Raw genomic sequence first — 19,642 nt, 5'->3', positions numbered from 1 at the left:
ATTTATCTGATGACTGCCTGCCTGAGGCATTGCAGGCCGACCACAGAAGCCACGCCTAGCGGTCAAATGGGTCCCTCAGGACTGCACTAGGCCCCCTGCCCCTCTTATTTGTGGGTTTTACACTGAAAGCCGTATGGAGATATGCGCCTTGTTGGCCAGTGTCACTAGAGCAGTGAAACAGGCATCACGAGAGTAACAGTGAAGTTATATGTGCATACAGAGTTTGCTTGTACTGTTAGGAGATTGTTTGAACAGAAGTTTCCAGGTGTTCGAGCTCCGAGTCATGATGCTGTCCACAAATTAGTGAATAAATTTCATGAAAGGGGAAGTGTTCAAGACAAGAAGCATAAACAACAGCATACAGTGCTCACAGAAGCTTGTCTCTATGACATTGCATTCCATCTGGAAAATTCCCTTAACATGTCTTTTAGACGTCTTTTGCATCAACACAAATGTCGTGCACCTCTATACAAAGAGGTGTGCAGTTAGTGGGGACAGAATAATAGGCCCAGTTCTTTTTAATGACACAGTTACAAGTGAAAGAAATGTGCATAACATTTAACAACTGTTTTTTTAATGAACTGAGTGAAAGAGAATGAAGCATCACATTTTTTCAACAGGATTCGGTAAGGGCTCATATGACCAATGTTTCTTTGCATGCAATTCAAGATGTGTTCGATGAAAGAATGATTAGTAACAATATCTGGCCTGCTAGAAGTCCTGATTTAATTCTCGTGTGATTTTTATTTGTGGAGTGCACTGAAGGACAAAGTGTACACAACAAATCCTCACATGATAGAGGAACTTAAGGATAATATCCATGAATCAATTAATTCAATATCTCAGAGACAATTACATCTTGTGATCAATAATTTCTTGTGCATATGTCAGAAATGTGTAGAAAATAATGGCAGGCTGTTCCCGAATCTCCTCACATGACATGTGTGGAGACAAAATTTATTTGCCTATATTTTAAATGTAGTCATGTTCTACCGCAGCAGTAGATGGGCGACATGGCATCTGATCGATGGGCAATGGAGTGCTCACTGCCTGGCGTCTACTGCACTACACAGGCAGATAAATGGAACACCCTGTAGATGGCACAGTCACATTCTGGTGTCCGTTTGGACTGAATTCCTTTTATTTGTAGTGTACTGATCGGAAGGGAAATCTCCACTACTTGGGAAAACTCATGCATAATAATTTATTTTCCCCAGCAGTGCTGCAGCTCTTAGATATGAGGATTTTGGCAAGACCACCAACTTAAATAAGATGCTGTTGGGTAAATCACAGTTTCTTTAAGGAAGGTTGGAAAAAATTACAATGTGGTTGGCTGCATTTCAGCCAGGCTGATGGGAGTTATGGAGATATGAAGAGAGGGTGTGCAAATTTTGTATGTGTTCTTGCCTTGTCATCCATGATAACGTGTAGCTTATGGTGTAGGCACTGTTCACACAAAATAGCAAATGCAGATACCAACCGAGAACAAATAGTATGTCAATTTTCACTTTTCTTTTTCTAATTCCATGTCTATGGACAGTTGGAAATCAGGATCCCACAAACATTGGGATGTAGCCTTAATGCTGTTTAGACACAATCATAATGCACCTTTAAAGCTATTGTAAATTGGGTGTTTGTAAAGTCCAAGTCACAGAGTTGTCAGAAGCTTGGTCAAATGTATCATAGGAGGTAACCAATACACACATGGGCAAAACTACCTTATTTACCCAATTATTAAAATTTTCCCCCCCAAACTCATCATTTAAAAAAAAATACAGGGTTGTCTTACATTTGCAGATTAAACTGTTGCTGCTGAGGTGAATGTTTTTATGTTGTGTAACAGATTAATGTAGGAGGTTCTCTTACATTAGCATATGAAGCTTTAGCAACTGAGGTCATGTGCACATTCATTTTGAAGAATTCAGAAGGGTTGGAGTGGGACAGTGACACCAGCTTGGCTGAGAATTAGGTCAAATGTGGCAACGTCAGTGATGTGTGGACAGCAAATTTCATCATGCTGCCAACCAAGGGAATGTCTGTTGCATACCTTGGCTTTTTATGAATATTAATCTTGTTGAAACAGCAGTCTGTCCAAATCCCATTTGTAATCGGAACAGAACTGAGTTTACAACTGGAATAAATATTCAATAATAATACACATTTCTGCAGGAGACAGAAGTTAAGTAGGGGCCAGAGGCGTATTTATATGTTTCATGCAGCAATGTCAACGTTCACCATGAGATTTGGTGAGAATGAAAGAGGGTTTGTCAGTTGCTGGTTCTATGTAGCCAATGAAAGGTCTGCAGGCAGACAACGTTTGCTAGCAAGAGCCAAAGGAATGCTGCCACACACTCACTTCAATATAGGTGTGAAACCCACTGTGTATTCAGAAAAAAAAAAAAAAAGCTTTGTTCTCAGGTCCAACACTAATCTCCACCCCAAAAATTGTGATATATTTGGAAGAAACATAAATATTTGTAAAAACCAAGGTTATAAATTTCTTTGCTGTTCATATGCAGAAATACATCACCTATTTTCTCACCTCTCATTGGTTAGGTGATACTATCATCTCAGATATAATACCGGTGATTATTATTAAAAACAGTGATACCACAGATAACTGGCTTGGATAGTAAGCTGGAAAGGAAAAAAAAAAGATAAAATTTTATGTAAACCATGTCTTTTTGTTTATTTTATTTCTCCTTGTATTATCAAAATGTACAGTCAGTAAATGGCATAAGTTTAGAATTAATGTTAACCTGTTTAGGCAGATCCTTTACATCAATAAAACAGTTTGTAATTTTAATAAGTCAGAATAAACTAAAAATAAGATTTTCTCAGATGCCCTTTCTTTTTATATATATATATATATATATATATATATATATATATATATATATATATATATATAAAAAAGGAGGGGGAGAGGGACAGGGGAGTCATCTTATACTTGGACAAATCAGTGCAGACCAAAAGCAGCCAGAGAAACAATTGTCTAAAGAGCACAGAGAAACAGGCGTTGGAGAAACATTAAGTTGCAGTCTGATACAGAACACATACAGCATAGTCAAAGAGGGGAGAGCAATACACTGTAGGTGACCCGTTATTCATGACATTCCTTTTTTATGCAGTAGTAGTGGCAATGAATTTCCTCTGTAAGACCTCCGGTTCCCACTGTGACAGTTTGGCGAGGTGTGGACCATCGCTGTGGGCATCTTAAGCTACTCCAAGGACAGCTGACTAAAATAATGGAAGAAAGGAAGTATACAGGACATTACTTGTCTCTAAAGGACACTACAACAAACTACTATAAATTTAATTATCCCATCCATTAAGATAACTCCTCATTTCATTCTGGAATGGAACAGAAGGAAACTGACTGCTTGCCTCAAAGGATATAACGCAAAGGCTGAGTACATGTAAGTTCCAACACAAATTGGCTCTTGGAACTTCTTAAGGAAGTTTTTGTGAAATGATACGTGTTTTCCTTCAACTTTCTGCTTTTTGAGATTTTTTCGAATTTCTGTTACACGCTTAACATTGGAAGCAAAGCTATGGCTATTCATATGGCCCTTCTATGTGTAAAAGCGAATTAATCCAATTACATTAGTATGGGTCTTACAAGTGTTTTGTAAGCAATCTCTTCCATATAGACTCTAGCAGCTTACTCATGCAGAATTAATATGGGAAAAGGAGGAGTTCATTCCATATATGAAGAGAGAATACAAGTTCAAAACTATTGAGACAAGTAAGTTTCGTAGTCATCGGCACATAGAAGTGTGTACTTTTGAATTAATACTGAAAAACAGTTCACTTTTAATTGTAACCGTGTATATCCCCACTGGGAAGTTTTGAACTGTTTATGCAAAATCTGGATTTCTAACTGTGCTTTCTGTCAGACAGCAGCAAGTAATTAATAGCCTGTGGTGACTTCAATGTAGATTTTCTAAAGGATTCTGATATGAAAAATGGAGTTTAAAACTTATTTGGACCCTACAATTTGAACTCAGTAATTAACTTTCCAACATGGGTGGATGAAGACAGTATGACTCCAATTGATAACATTTTTCTTGGTGAATCTCAGAGCAAGAAAGTAACTGTTTACCTGGTAACAAATGCTCTCTATGATCATTACGCACAGTTAGTTATGACAAATAGTATAGTGCCTTACAGTATGGATAGTCCTCAGTGGAAATCAGTTAAAATAATTGACAAGTCCAGGACAACTTTTTTAAGAAAGATTACAAGAGATGACCTGGGATGAAATTTATAGTGAACCAAATGCTAAAATAAAATTTAACCTATTCCTTGACTGATCCACATTATTATTTGAAAACAGCTTTCTGCATAAGCTAATCAGAAAGGACATTAAACAGTCACATAAAAAACCATGGTTCATCAGAGAGATTAAAGAAACTGTGGAAGGATAAGGGCAATGTATTTGTTGGCAAGAACAAACAGAGATCCTGCAGCAGTTGCACACTACAAAAATTACTCAAAATTACTAAGAATTGTCATTAAAAAATCAAGGAACATGCATGTAACATCAGAAACCAGTAATTCTGACAACAGACCTAAGGCTATATGAAATGTAGTGAAATGAGAGACGGGACAACAAGCCAAAGAACAGGATAACATCACTACAGAACTGAATGGAAGGGCTATAAATGATGAATCACAGCTAACATGAACGTTTAATAATCAATTCTTAAATGTAGTAGAAAGCATAGGGAAAACCAGTTCATGAGAAAAATCACAGCAGCATTCGGAAAAAGCTATTTTCATAAATTCAATCGTATGAATGTGTTACCAACTTCTCTTTCTGAAATGATGAAAACCATACATTCTCTCAAAAATAAAACTCATCTTATTTTGATGGTGTTTCCAATAGAGTACTAAAGATTTGTTCCAATGTATTAAGTCTGATATTATGTCAAATATGCAATGTGTCACTAATTCAAGTTATTTTTCCAGAGGGATTGAAATATGCTGTTAATAAACCCCTCTTTAATAAGAAAGGTGATATGAGAGATGTCAATAATTACCAACTTGTTTCACTGCTGACTTCAGTTATAAAATTTTTGAGAAGGTAATGTAGTCTAGAATAGTATCTCACCTTACCAACCATAATATCCTCAGCAAATTACAGTTTGAGTTTCAGAAGAGTTGCTCTATTGAGAATGCCAATTACCGTCCATTCACCTTATTTTACTGGCATTAACTAATAAAACAGTGCCAGTTGGTATTTTCCGCGACCTGTCTAAGGCATTTGACTGTGTGAATCCCAACAGTCTCCTTCATAAACTGAGATTTTATGGCACTAGTGGTAAAGACAACCAATGAATGGTGTCATACCTAACAAAAAGAATACATAATGTTGTACTTAGTAATTCAACTAATATAATGCGGGGACGTAATTCTGACAGGGGAGAAATCATGTATGGGGTTCCCAAAAGTTCAAACTTAGTTCCACTATTGTTCCTCGTATGTGTAAATGATCTTCTGCCTAATACACAAGATGCAGAATTAGTTCTTTTGCAGATGACACTAGTCTTGTAATCCATCCAAGCATACATAAAGAAACAGAAGAGATGGTAAACAATGTTCTTCAAAGTATCACTGACTGGTTTTCTGTAAATGGTCTCATCTTCAGTTTTGAAAAGGTGCAACATATTCAGTTCTGCACATCTAGGGGTACTACTTCAATGGTAAGAGCAACACATAGTGAGGAAATAATAAATAGGGCACAAACTTCAAAATTCTTAGGTGTCCATATTGATGAGAATTTAAACTCAAGATAGTGTTTTGAAACTCCTAAAACAACTTAGTTCCGTCACATTTGCACTAAGAATCATTGCAAATAATGGGGAGAGACAAATCAGTAAGTTGATATATTTTGCATATTTTCATTTAATAATATCATAGGCTATAATGTTCTGGGGTAACTCATCTTTAAGAAAGAAAGTCTCTGTTGCTGAGAAATGTGCTGCAAGAATAATATGTAGTGCTCACTCATCTTCATCTACATCTACATATACAATCCGCAAGCCACCGTACACTGTGCGGCAAAGGGTACCCTGTACCACTCACTACTAGTTATTTTGTTTCCTGTTCCACTCACAAATAGAGCAAGGGAAAAAGACTGTCTTATATGCCTCTGCATGAGCCCTAACTTCTCTAATCTTATTTTCATGGTCCTCACGTGAAATGTACGTTATTGGCAGCAGAATCATTCTGTAGGCAGCCTCAAATGCCTGTTCTCTACATTTTCTCAGTAGTGTTCCTTAAAAGAATCCATCCAGAGATTCATTTTTGAGTTCCTGAAGCTCCATAATACCTGCATGTTGTTTTAACCTACCATTAACAAATCTAGCAGCCTACCTGCCCATAATGATTTTGTAGGCATCTGTTAAAGGAGTTGGGTTTTCTAACTACTGCTTTACAGTATATTTATTCCCTCATATTATATATAAAAACAAAGATGAGGTGACTTACCGAACGAAAGCGCTGGCAGGTCGATAGACACACAAACAAACACAAACATACACACAAAATTCAAGTTTTCGCAACAAACTGTTGCCTCATCAGGAAAGAGGGAAGGAGAGGGGAAGACGAAAGGAAGTGGGTTTTAAGGGAGAGGGTAAGGAGTCATTCCAATCCCGCGAGCGGAAAGACTTACCTTAGGGGGAAAAAAGGACAGGTATACACTCGCACTCACGCACATATCCATCCACACATACAGACACAAGCAGACATATTTATGGTCTTTTAAATACTTTACCCTTATCACTTACAATGCATGGAGGGCTTACTAATGACAGACTTTCCACATTGGGAGCAATTTTGTCACTGGTTTCTTCACCACGATTTCAGCATTTGTGTCATCAATCCTATTCAAAGATGAGGCCGCCTTTACGCAGAATGGTATCTTCCATTACCATAACAGCCATCTTGGGGATAGTATGCAGAACGTCCATGGTACAGTGACAGCAAATCATCAGCATTGGTGTACCCGGAATGTGTGGGCCAGGATAATTGGCAACTGTATTTTGGGACCAGTCTTCCTTCCCATCACCTAATAGGCCAGAACTATCAGTATTTCTTGTGGGGCCTTTGTCTCACCTGCTGGAAGAAGTACCATTGATGATTCAAAAGGTAATGTGGCTGCTACAGGATGGTGCTCTGCCCACTTCACCATTAATGTCGGGACGCATCTCAACCGTGTCTTCCCTGGTCAATGGATCAGTTGAAGGGATCCAGTTGCATGGCCTGCTTGTTCACCAGATCTCAACCTATGTGATTTCTGGTTATGGGACCATCTCAAAAGTATCGTGTATGCAGAGCCCAGTCCAGATGCGGAGACAATGGAGCACTGTATTCATGTTGCCTTTGGCACTATTTGGATGCAGTCTGGCCAATGTGAATGTGGGAGGCAGAATATGCTACGACGCGTATACACATGTGTTGAGGTACATTGAAACCGCTTTTAACACATACTGTAACTGTGGCTGCATGGTCCAGTGCGTATTACACCACACTCTCTGTAAAGACGTATAACTGAATAAATGGTTTCTAGCATAGAAACCATGCATTTCTGGACATAAGTTCGTTAGGCCTATTTTGTTCCCTCTCAACGATCAATCCATAGAGTTTGTGCATGGTGGGAAAAAAAATCACTTAAAACAGTAGAATAATATCAATATGAACCTTTTCAACCGTTGCCTTCTCCCTTTGCTCTGAGTAATCTAACAGCCACCTGCTCTCATACCGTACCACAAAATGCCATTGTGCTGCTGTCATTGTTGTCGTCATCCACACACTTTGCTTGGCCAAGCTAAATCCACAATGTTCATCAGGTAACACTGCCTTACAAAAATCTAAATTATTTTTCAAAAACATAAGTTTACAACTAATACTATCAGTTAAGTCATTAATACGTAATATGAACTTCTGTTGGGCCTATGCAGATTATTTCTGTCTGAAGGTGACTACTCACTGAGGACAACAAACGGCATTCTGCCTGTCAAGGCATTTGCAACACAGTTACAAACTTGGAGAGATAACTCATACATTATGCTGACAATAGATAGACTGATAGATATACTGTCTATTTCCAAGATCCACAGCGATGAGATCCTCAAGGATGGAAAATGTAAAAAACACAAAAAATGCATAATCCACATTTTTATAAAGAAAGGTAGATGCTAATGTTTCTTTAACAGTTCCTAAATGAAATAGTCCTCAAGGATTTGATATAATTCAAAAATTTTAAACATATTTTCATTTAAAAATTACCAACTGATTTTCCACAGGTATATAAATGTATATCACTGAAGTGCACTCAATAATTCCAAGGATGTTGTAGGTATATACTATCAAACAGAAAGCAGTTTACGGTACTTGATCGCACAGAATGGGACTGAATCAAAAGTTTTTCAAACATCTGGGAACCTGTATATGGCTACCTCTAAGAACTGCTGAGAGAATTTCACATTTAAAGACCATGAGTTGGGTTACACATTATTTGTTGTTTAGGAATGCATGCTGGTAGCAATTAAAACTAATTGTTTCCATGTGGGTCATTACGAGTGAATTCAGGACACATTCTGGGGCATTGTGGAGGTGGACATACTTTGCATACGTAAAGGATCCAGGAGATGGGGAACGGAGGGGGATTAATAGTGATACTATTTGTGCCCTCTGCTACACACTGTAAGATGGCTTGTGGAGTGTAACTACAGATTTAGAATTTTGTTACAAACAGATGTTAGTGATACAATCTGTTTCCTTTTTAATTTTATTCACCTGTTATTCCCATACTCCAAAGAGCATCAGCTTGAAGAATACTTGTAATCTGTCTTGGAACAGCTCGTAATAATCTCCTACTGGTGTGCCTGCCTGTAGATTGCCAAAATTGATTATTCTGTAACAAAAGTAAACAAAGATGCAAAACAGTTTCATGCTAAATATGGGTACAGAACAAGGTAGAAAGAGAGGCTCAGTTTTTGTTCAACTTAATATTAAAATGTGAAAAGGCATAAATGTAGTAAAATTAGACTGTATACAGTTACATCACAAAAACGAAAAAAGCTGGGATTAAAGTACATCAAATTAAATTAAAAATAATAAGGAACAGAATATTTTGAGAAACACAGTATGGGTGACTGAGGTATAAAAAAAGACTCTGACAGGAAATTTGCTTATATAACATTAAGTACAGTGCATATAATTACTAGTAAAGATAAGTTGTTCTAAAAATGATAGCTACTGATGACAACAGTGTACTATAAACACTAGACCAGGGTTTGAGTGAAAATGGATCACAGAAAGATCAATAGTTTTCACAGACATATTATAAGAATGTCACATACTGATCAACAAAGATCTGTATAAATGGAGCTGCTGAAAAAAAAGTTAAAAAGAAAAGAGAACTTTTTGCCAGCTAATTAATGTGGTGTACATTACAAAAAATCTGCACACAACAAGGAAGAATGGAACTGATGGCTATACTTTTTCAAGTTTCTTAAATGCTTAATTTCTGCTACTACTGTGCTATTGATAACGTCAGTCTCAACTGTCTACGCAATGCAATTCCTGTGCTGTTTATAATAGCAAATTTTGAAGATGTAATATGTTAACAATTTAATTACATTTGCATTTTTCCACCAAGTGATGTTTTATGGCCTACTGTCCTGGGGCAACTCTTCACTGATGGTAATGAAATGATTGTATAGTGTTACTGGCTGGGAGACCCTGACTGGGGTTGTCAGCCACCTGGTACAAGTTGTCCTATTTCACACCACTTTGGCAACTTGTGCAACTCTGTGATGAGTACAAGATGAAATGATTATGACAACACAAAGACCCAGTCCCAAGGGAAGGAAATCTCTGACCCAACTGGGAATCGAACCCGGGAACCCACAAGCTAGAGGCAGTTACACTAACAAGAGCTGCATACAGACAGCATTAAAAACATAGAAATGTGTAATGAGAATAATATGTGGCGCTCATCCTCTAAACACTTGTATACAACCCTTTAAACAGTCTCACAGTACATCTTCTTCCTCTTGGAGCTCACTCTGTCAAGAGATCACAGATAAAAACAACAGGACTGTTCATAAACACAATACTATAAGTAATGATGACTTACATAATCCATTACTCAGATTTAGAAAGCAGTACAGTATGTAGCCATAAGAACCACTTCCACATTACAAATGCTTATTTAGTATGATAAAATAACGAGCCTTCCTTGCCATCTGATGCTTTTTATGCCACATCTGACAACTTTCTATCACAATTATCATTACTATACATGTCTCTCAACTGCCACCATGAAAAGCTGAAATACATTAGTACACATGAAAAGTGCCAAATCCAAAAGAATGGACTGAATAACTTCAAACTTGAAGTACATGCAGCAAAAGAAACCAGTAGCAATGAACATTCTGAGAGACTAAAATAGCATCACAACAAAATTCAGGCAACTCTCGCCATGCAGTTAAAATTTAACAAAACAAGGAGGCTTTTGTTTTACTTCTTTCAGTGAGGTGATACAGCACGATGTAGTGGATTTAACCTTGATCAGGTGAACGAGCACAAACTGCAGAATCCAACTCCTACATGCAGGAAAGGTAGATGAAGAATAAATAAACTCTTCATTATTATATCATTGGTTTATGTTTGTTGTTTTGATCCATAATTTAGATGTGCTTCACTGTTGGTCGAACTTTGGTCCCAACAGCCCCTCTCGATGATAATTGTGCGATACTGGAAACTTAAATCCTGACTGCCAGTAGCCGTAGCCACGGCAAAATGTTCCGCTATTGTCAAGGTTGTGTGTCTTGGGGTGATGAGAGATTTCAGTTTCACATTACAGTACAACTGGGCACTGGATCCCCACATCTCTCTCAGTAGTGCTTTTAATAGTCTGCCGCATTCCTTTAGTCTCTGTGGGACATTAACACTGTTCACAAAATATTGCTATGATCTTTCCCAGTTTGCACTGCTAACTGAATAACATTTTTCTCTCATTATGTGACAAGCTTAAAGGTTCTCTGCAGTTGGCTGGTACTTCAAGCTACACAGAGCCACCCATGTGTAGTACTGATTTGAGAATTTCTGAGTAAATTCTATAACTACTCAGCCTTCTACCGTTTTGAACATACAATACTCTAGATATGAGTGTGGGATGGTGGTAGAATCCTTCCTACTGCGCGTCTCAAGTTTGTGTGTGTGCAGATTTAAAATCAGCCGCAGGAAGAAAATACACACGGCGGACGAACGGCACCGACAAGTACATGTCGGGCAATCCATAGATGTTTTAGTGAGTGTGTAAGGAAGAACCATGGAGTTTATATGCAGCTCTGTGCTTATTGGGTCATTGACTATTGTTATTAAAACAAAGGCAGTTGAAAAAGAACTCTTGAAAACTCTTGATGTAATCTTGCTATAGACAAAACTTATTTTCTGATTTATGTTAATAAAAGTTATGGTAACAAAGCCAACTTTCTTTTGTTGTTGTTGTGGTCTTCAGTCCTGAGACTGGTTTGATACAGCTCTCCATGCTACTTTATCCTGTGCAAGCTTCTTCGTCTCCCAGTACCTACTGCAACCTACATCCTTCTGAATCTGTTTAGTGTACTCATCTCTTGGTCTCCCTCTACGATTTTTACCCTCCACGCTGCCCTCCAATACTAAATTGGTGATCCCTTGATGCCTCAGAAAATGTCCTACCCATCGATCCCTTCTTCTAGTCAAGTTGTGCCACATGCTCCTCTTCTCCCCAATCCTATTCAATACCTCCTCATTAGTTATGTGATCTACCCATTTAATCTTCAGCATTCTTCTGTAGCACCACATTTCAAAAGCTTCTATTCTCTTCTTGTCCAAACTATTTATCGTCCACATTTTCCTTCCATACATGGCTACACTCCATACAAATACTTTCAAAAACAAATTCCTGACACTTAAATCTATACTCGATGTTAACAAATTTCTCTTCTTCAGAAACGCTTTCCATGCTATTGCCAGTCTACATATTATATCCCCTCTACTTCGACCATCATCAGTTATTTTGGTCCCCAAATAACAAAACTCATTTACTACTTTAAGCGTCTCATTTCCTAATCTAATTCCTTCAGCATCACCTGATTTAATTCAACTACATTCCATGCTCCTTTCAAGACACTGTCCATTCCGTTCAGGTGTTCTTCCAGGTCCTTTGCTGTCTCTAACAGAATTACAATGTCATCGGCGAACCTCATAGTTTTTATTTCTTCTCCATGGATTTTAATACCTACTCCAAATTTTTCTTTTATTTCCTTTACTGCTTGCTCAATATACAGATTGAATAACATCTGGGAGAGGCTACAGCCCTGTCTCACTCCCTTCCCAACCACTGCTTCCCTTTTATGTCCGTCGACTCTTATAACTGCCATCTGGTTTCTGTACAAAATGTAAATAGTCTTTCGCTCCCTGTATTTTACCCCTGCCACCTTAAGCATTTGAAAGAGAGTATTCCAGTCAACATTTTCAAAAGCTTTCTCTGAGTCTACAAATGCTAGAAATGTGCGTTTGCCTTTCCTTAATCTATTTTCTATGATAAGTTGTAGGGTCAGTATTGCCTCACGTGTTCCAACATTTCTACAGAATGCAAACTGATCTTCCCTGAGGTCGGCTTCTACCAGTTTTTCCATTTGTCTGTAAAGAATTCGTGTTATTATTTTGCAGCCGTGGCTTATTAAACTGATAGTTTGGTAATTTTCATATCTGTCAACACCTGCTTTCTTTGGGATTGGAATTATTTTATTCTTCTTGACGTCTGAGGGTATTTCGCCTGTCTCATACATCTTGCTCACCAGATGGTAGAGTTTTGTCAGGACTGGCTCTCCCAAGGCTGTCAGTACTTCTAATGGAATGTTATCTACTCCCGGGGCCTTGTTTCGACTCAGGTCTTTCAGTGCTCTGTCAAACTCTTCACGCAGTATCATATCTCCCATTTCAGCTTCATCTACACTCCTGGAAATGGAAAAAAGAACACATTGACACCGGTGTGTCAGACCCACCATACTTGCTCCGGACACTGCGAAAGGGCTGTACAAGCAATGATCACACGCACGGCACACCGGACACACCAGGAACCACAGTGTTGGCCGTCGAATGGCGCTAGCTGCGCAGCATTTGAGCACCGCCGCCGTCAGTGTCAGCCAGTTTGCCGTGGCATACGGAGCTCCATCGCAGTCTTTAACACTGGTAGCATGCCGCGACAGCGTGGACGTGAACCGTATGTGCAGTTGACGGACTTTGAGCGAGGGCGTATAGTGGGCATGGGGGAGGCCGGGTGGACGTACCGCCGAATTGCTCAACACGTGGGGCGTGAGGTCTCCACAGTACATCGATGTTGTCGCCAATGGTCGGCGGAAGGTGCACGTGCCCGTCGACCTGGGACCGGACCGCAGCGACGCACGGATGCACGCCAAGACCGTAGGATCCTACGCAGTGCCGTAGGGGACCGCACCGCCACTTCCCAGCAAATTAGGGACACTGTTGCTCCTGGGGTATCGGCGAGGACCATTCGCAACCGTCTCCATGAAGCTGGGCTACGGTCCCGCACACCGTTAGGCCGTCTTCCGCTCACGCCCCAACATCGTGCAGCCCGCCTCCAGTGGTGTCGCGACAGGCGTGAATGGAGGGACGAATGGAGACGTGTCGTCTTCAGCGATGAGAGTCGCTTCTGCCTTGGTGCCAATGATGGTTGTATGCGTCTTTGGCGCCGTGCAGGTGAGCGCCACAATCAGGACTGCATACGACCGAGGCACACAGGGCCAACACCCGGCATCATGGTGTGGGGAGCGATCTCCTACACTGGCCGTACACCACTGGTGATCGTCGAGGGGACACTGAATAGCGCACGGTACATCCAAACCATCATCGAACCCATCGTTCTACCATTCCTAGACCGGCAAGGGAACTTGCTGTTCCAACAGGACAATGCACGTCCGCATGTATCCCGTGCCACCCAACGTACTCTAGAAGGTGTAAGTCAACTACCCTGGCCAGCAAGATCTCCGGATCTGTCCCCCATTGAGCATGTTTGGGACTGGATGAAGCGTCGTCTCACGCGGTCTGCACGTCCAGCACGATCGCTGGTCCAACTGAGGCGCCAGGTGGAAATGGCATGGCAAGCCGTTCCACAGGACTACATCCAGCATCTCTACGATTGTCTCCATGGGAGAATAGCAGCCTGCATTGCTGCGAAAGGTGGATATACACTGTACTAATGCCGACATTGTGCATGCTCTGTTGCCTGTGTCTATGTGCCTGTGGTTCTGTCAGTGTGATCATGTGATGTATCTGACCCCAGGAATGTGTCAATAAAGTTTCCCCTTCCTGGGACAATGAATTCACGGTGTTCTTATTTCAATTTCCAGGAGTGTACATCCTCTTCCATTTCCATAATATTGTCCTCAAGAACACCACCCTCGTATAGACCCTCTATATACTCCTTCCACCTTTCTGTTTTCCCTTCTTTGCTTAGAATTGGGTTTCCTTCTGAGCTCTTGATGTTCATACAAGTGGTTCTCTTCTCTCCAAAGGTCTCTCTAATTTTCCTGTAGGCAGTATCTATCTTACCCCTAGTGATATACGCCTCTACATCCTTACATTTGTCCTCTAGCCATCCCTGCTTATCCATTTTGCAATTCCTGTTGATCTCATTTTTGAGACATTTGTATTCCTTTTTGCCTGCTTCATTGACTGCATTTTTGTATTTTCTTGTTTCATCAATTAAATTCAATATCTCTTCTGTTACCCATGGATTTCTATTAGCCCTCATCTTTTTACCTACTTGATCCTCTGCTGCTTTCATTATTTCATCTCTCAAAGCTACCCATTCTTCTTCTACTGTATTTCTTTCCACAATTCTTGTCAATCTTTCCCTAATGCTCTTCCTGAAACTCTCCACAACCTCTGGTTCTGTCAGTTTATCCAGATCCCACCCCCTAAATTCCCACCTTTTTGCAGTTTCTTCAGTTTTAATCTACAGTTCATAATCAACAGATTGTGGTCAGAGTCCACATCTTGCAGTTTAAAACTTGGTCCCTAAATCTCTGTCTTATCTATCTGACACGTTCCAGTACGTCCAGGCTTCTGCCATGTATACAACCTTCTATCATGATTCTTGAACCAATTGTTAGCTATGATTAAGTTATGCTCTGTGCAAAATTCTACCAGGCAGCTTCCTCTTTCATTCCTTACCCCCATTCCATATTCACCTACTACATTTCCTTCTCTTCCTTTTCCTACTATCAAATTCCAGTCACCCATGACTATTAAATTTTCGTCTTCCTTCACTATCTGAACAATTTCTTTTATCTCATCATACATTTCATCAATCTCTCCGTCATATGCGGAGCTAGTTGGAAACTTGTACTACTGTGGTAGGCGTGGGCTTCCTATCTATTTTGGCCACAATAATGCATTCATTCACTATGCTGTTTGTAGTAGCTTACCCACATTCCTATTTTTTAATTCACTATTAAACCTACTCCTGCATTACCCCTATTTGATTTTCTATTTATAACCCTGTATTCACCTGACAGAAGTCTTGTTTCTCCTGCCACCGAACTTCACTAATTCCCACTATATCTAACTTTAATAACCTATCCATTTCCCTTTTTAAATTTTGTAACCTACCTGCCAAATTAAGGGATCTGACATTCCATGCTCCAACCCCTAGAACGCCAGTTTTCTTTCTCCTGATAACAATGTCCTCCTGAGTAGTCCCCGCCCAGAGATCCGAATGGGGGACTATTTTACCCAAGAGGACGCCATCATCATTTAACCATACAGTAAAGCTGCATACTAACGGGAAAAATTACGGCTGTAGTTTCCCCTTGCTTTCAGCCATTCACAGTACCAGCACAGCAAGGCCATTTTGGTTAGTGTTACAAGGCCAGGTCAGTCAATCATCCAGACCGTTGCCCCTGCAACTGCTGAAAAGGCTGCTGCCCCTCTCCAGGAACCACACGTTTGTCTGGCCTCTCAACAGATACTCCTCCACTGTGGTTGCACCTACGGTACGGCTATCTGTATCCCTGAGGCACGCAAGTGTCCCCACCAACGGCAAGGTCCATGGTTTATGGGGGGAAGAACTTTCTTTTGTTTCTGATGTTCGACTGTACGAGGGAGTTACCAGAAGTTATATATTTATGTTGAAAGTGAGAGTTTTATTGTGTATGAAAGTCAAATACATCGTTAATTGATGAAAAGCAAAGTCTGTATGTCTATTTATATCATAAGTACAATGAATCTAAAAATTCCTGTACCTGGTGTTATTTGACGGAGAAGAAGACAAGAGGGTTTCTAGCAGCCGGTTATCCAGTAAAAAAGAGTGGCTGCAGATTCCAAGAAAGTCAACTCGTAAAGAAGTGGAAGGTGGCTTGGGGGAATAAACCGAAATAACCCAGATTCACACACACACTAAGTAGGAAACGTTAGAGTGTCACTGGTTGTGGAGCATCACTCGTCATTCCTTTAGGTGATATGCTACCCCTTTGTGGGATGGATGCTTCACCATCATATTGGTAACATGATCTACTCATTCCAAGATTCTGTCGTAATGTCCCATTATAGCAATTGGTTGTACAGCATCCAGTTTGCCCTATTGAGCATCCATTTAGCAGCTTACTTTTGGGAGCTGTATAATCCGCTTGGTATAACCTGTTGGGGGAGTGAACACTGGAGCACACGCTTTTGAACACTACAGGTGAAAATATTGAGAGGCTAATAGGTGAGAACAAGCCTGTAGCAGTACCAAATTGGATGCTCTGCCTTCTATGCAATAAACATGCCTCTGATAGTAACAAGAGGCTGTCATCAACTGCTCATACCCTGGAGCAGATCATCTCTTAGTTCCATAGCACGTTGTAGGGTTGAGGACCTGTGTGATAATTTAGCAAGTGCCTCATAGCCTAAGTCTTCATGTGGGGACATATGCAATCCTACAATGCACATGCACAGATACAGTGACTGCTTGTAAGCTACTGACAAGTAGGAAGGGTTGTAAATACTGAGAAGGAAGAGTGTCAAAGCATCTGAGATGTGGTGCTAAAAACGTATGTTGAAAATTAGGTGGACTGATAAGATAAGAAATGATGAAGTTCCTCGCAGAATCGGTGACGAAAGAAATATCTAAAATATTGACAAGAAGAAGGGACTGGATGACAGGACATGTCTCAGGACCTCAGGGAATAACCTCCATGGTACTATAGGGATCTGTAGAGGATAAAAACTGTAGGGGAAGACAGAGATTGGAATATATCTAACAAATAATTGAATGCATTGAGTATTAGTGCTATTCTGAGATGAAGCAGTTGGCACAGGAGAGTAATCTGTGGCAGGCCACATCAAACCAGTCAGAAAACTGATGGGAAAAAAAGGGCCATGCCACATGAGGGAGATTGTTCTTTTGCAGATGACATACTCCTTTAGCACAAGGATGTCATTAAATTGTTTGTACAGGAGATATACACTCAAGGGTCTTCAATTAACTATAATTTTCATTCTCCCCCCCCCCCCACAAGCATCTTCAATCTGTTGATGATCTGCCATATGTAGTATGAAAGATGTCCTGGTGGTGGGGATTTTCCATTTCTTTTCACTTGTCTTTTCACCATTATATGAAGTTTTGGCACATGGGAAGGGAGACGGAATTATCACTTTCTGGTTTACTTAGGCAAACATTTACGTCCATTTCTTCAGTAATATACAATACAAGGGAAGGAAAGTTGCTACTCACCATATAGCGGAGGTATCGAGTCGTGATAGGCGCAGTAGTATAGTTATCATGTAATCCACACAGCCAAACGAAGGTCACCTTATCTGATAACTTTGCACCAGATTTTCTATGTCCCTAATCTTGGTCTTTGGTTTTGGAGATGATGGTAGACTGCATTACCAATGTGCTCTTTACCTTCTCCTTGTCTGATTGCTGCAAACATGTCTGTCTGATGTGAACTTTTATTTCTTTTATAGAGTTACATTCTATTACTATTGTTAGCTCTGTAATGAGCCAATTTGTGGGTTAATCCAACAGTGCAGATTTTCAAACTGCATACACAAGTGGCACTCATAAAGTTCATACCTTTGGATGGGGTTGAGGAGCGAGAACGGGAGCATATAGCCATTTACTGTGTCATCACTGGTGAAATGTTTGCAGTGATTCCTTCAGTTCTCAGAAGAGGAAGAAATCAATGGGTCCCAGAACAAGCACATAGGGCGAATATGGTAAAATTTTGTAGCCTGGGCATGAACAAAGATTCACTCTACCTTGAGAGGCATTACTGAGGGTGCTGTCATGCAGGAGTCGTACACTTTTGCAGTCATTCATCACTATTGCTTCATCTCAGGTCATAGATGGGTCAGAAGATTTTGGTAATACAATGCTATAATTGTCTGTTCCTCCTGCATGTTTCTTGACAATGATTTTTCAACTATCCTATAAGACAGACAGAATAACCTTCCCATATGAGGACTTCATCTTTGGTGGGAAGATTTCTGTTTCCACTGTTTGTACCTTTCAGTTTTGGATTAAAGAGCTCACATTAATATTCATCCACTGTGATCTGATAGCTGAGAAACACATCATCCTCTTGCTTACACATGCTCAACATTTTCTCCGCAGGTTGTAGTGCCTCAAGAATTTCGGTGTAAATTCTATAGACACTGTCTCGAACACTCGATATTTTAAGTACGAGGGTGAGAGAGTGGATATGTGTCTACCTCACTGCTGATTTCTGTGTGTGCAGGATGGACGTGTATCAGGAGAATATTGCAACAGTGATAGCTGATCGGTGCGGACAAGTGTTTGCAGCGCACACCATAGAAGCAGTAGGTCCAGTACAAGGAGAAGGCATACTCTATTCCTTGATGGTGTAATGACTGCATTGTTGTGAACAAATGAATTATGTATTGAACAAAAGACACTTACATTTGTATCAAAAGTATCCTGAGAGCACAGAATAATTTCAAGAGTAGAAAAGGAGTATTTTAATAAATTCTCTTAACCAGCTATACTCTTCAGAAAAGAAGAGTTTGTGAAGATCGATGCAGCCATCTGACCTGAGAAGAAGATCGGCTGCACACAATATGTGAGTCAACTGCAAGAGACGTGCGAGTCTTGCACCCCAGTACCACACTATCACTTGTCCGAAAACCATTAGAAGGTGTCGTGGGTTGCTTACTTGGTTAGTTACTGTTCTATACATCATGTGAACAATTCTTTTATCTAAATGATGTGGAATGAGTCAGTTTACATGATATGTTGAAATAAAACAACCCCATGTTCACATTCCTGTTTCAATACCCTAACAAAATACTCTCCGAAGAGACAATTCATTGAAAGTTCCGTAATTCCAATTGTATCTAATAAGTGATTTCACGTTATACATTATATCTCATAAAATTTATTACTTCACTTGTTTACTTGTGTGTAATGTTTGTCAAATATATGTTCACAATATTTTGCTTTCAGTAATGAAGCCATAATTAAGAAAACCAGAAAAGTTAGGTTAACATTATGAATGTTCCGCCTTTAGCAAAACACAAAAACATATGTATTGTTAAAGCAAACACGGAAAAA

General features: G+C 39.9%; 1 protein-coding gene across 4 annotated transcripts in view; it reads right to left on the bottom strand.

Moving 5' to 3' along the window:
* LOC126483719 (membrane-bound transcription factor site-1 protease) overlaps nucleotides 1-19,642 on the bottom strand; it is a 132,274-nt gene that overhangs the window by 56,693 nt on the left and 55,939 nt on the right. For all 4 annotated transcript variants that reach the window (XM_050106818.1, XM_050106821.1, XM_050106820.1 and 1 more), the window contains exon 4: nucleotides 8,806-8,923. In XM_050106818.1, coding sequence (XP_049962775.1) covers nucleotides 8,806-8,923 — 118 coding nt within the window. The remainder of the gene's footprint in view (nucleotides 1-8,805; nucleotides 8,924-19,642) is intronic.

Source organism: Schistocerca serialis, chromosome 6, assembly GCF_023864345.2.
Source record: "Schistocerca serialis cubense isolate TAMUIC-IGC-003099 chromosome 6, iqSchSeri2.2, whole genome shotgun sequence".
In the NCBI taxonomy this organism is placed as follows: domain Eukaryota; kingdom Metazoa; phylum Arthropoda; class Insecta; order Orthoptera; family Acrididae; genus Schistocerca; species Schistocerca serialis.
Note: the sequence above shows the minus strand (reverse complement) of the source record. Positions and strands in the feature narration are given on the sequence as shown.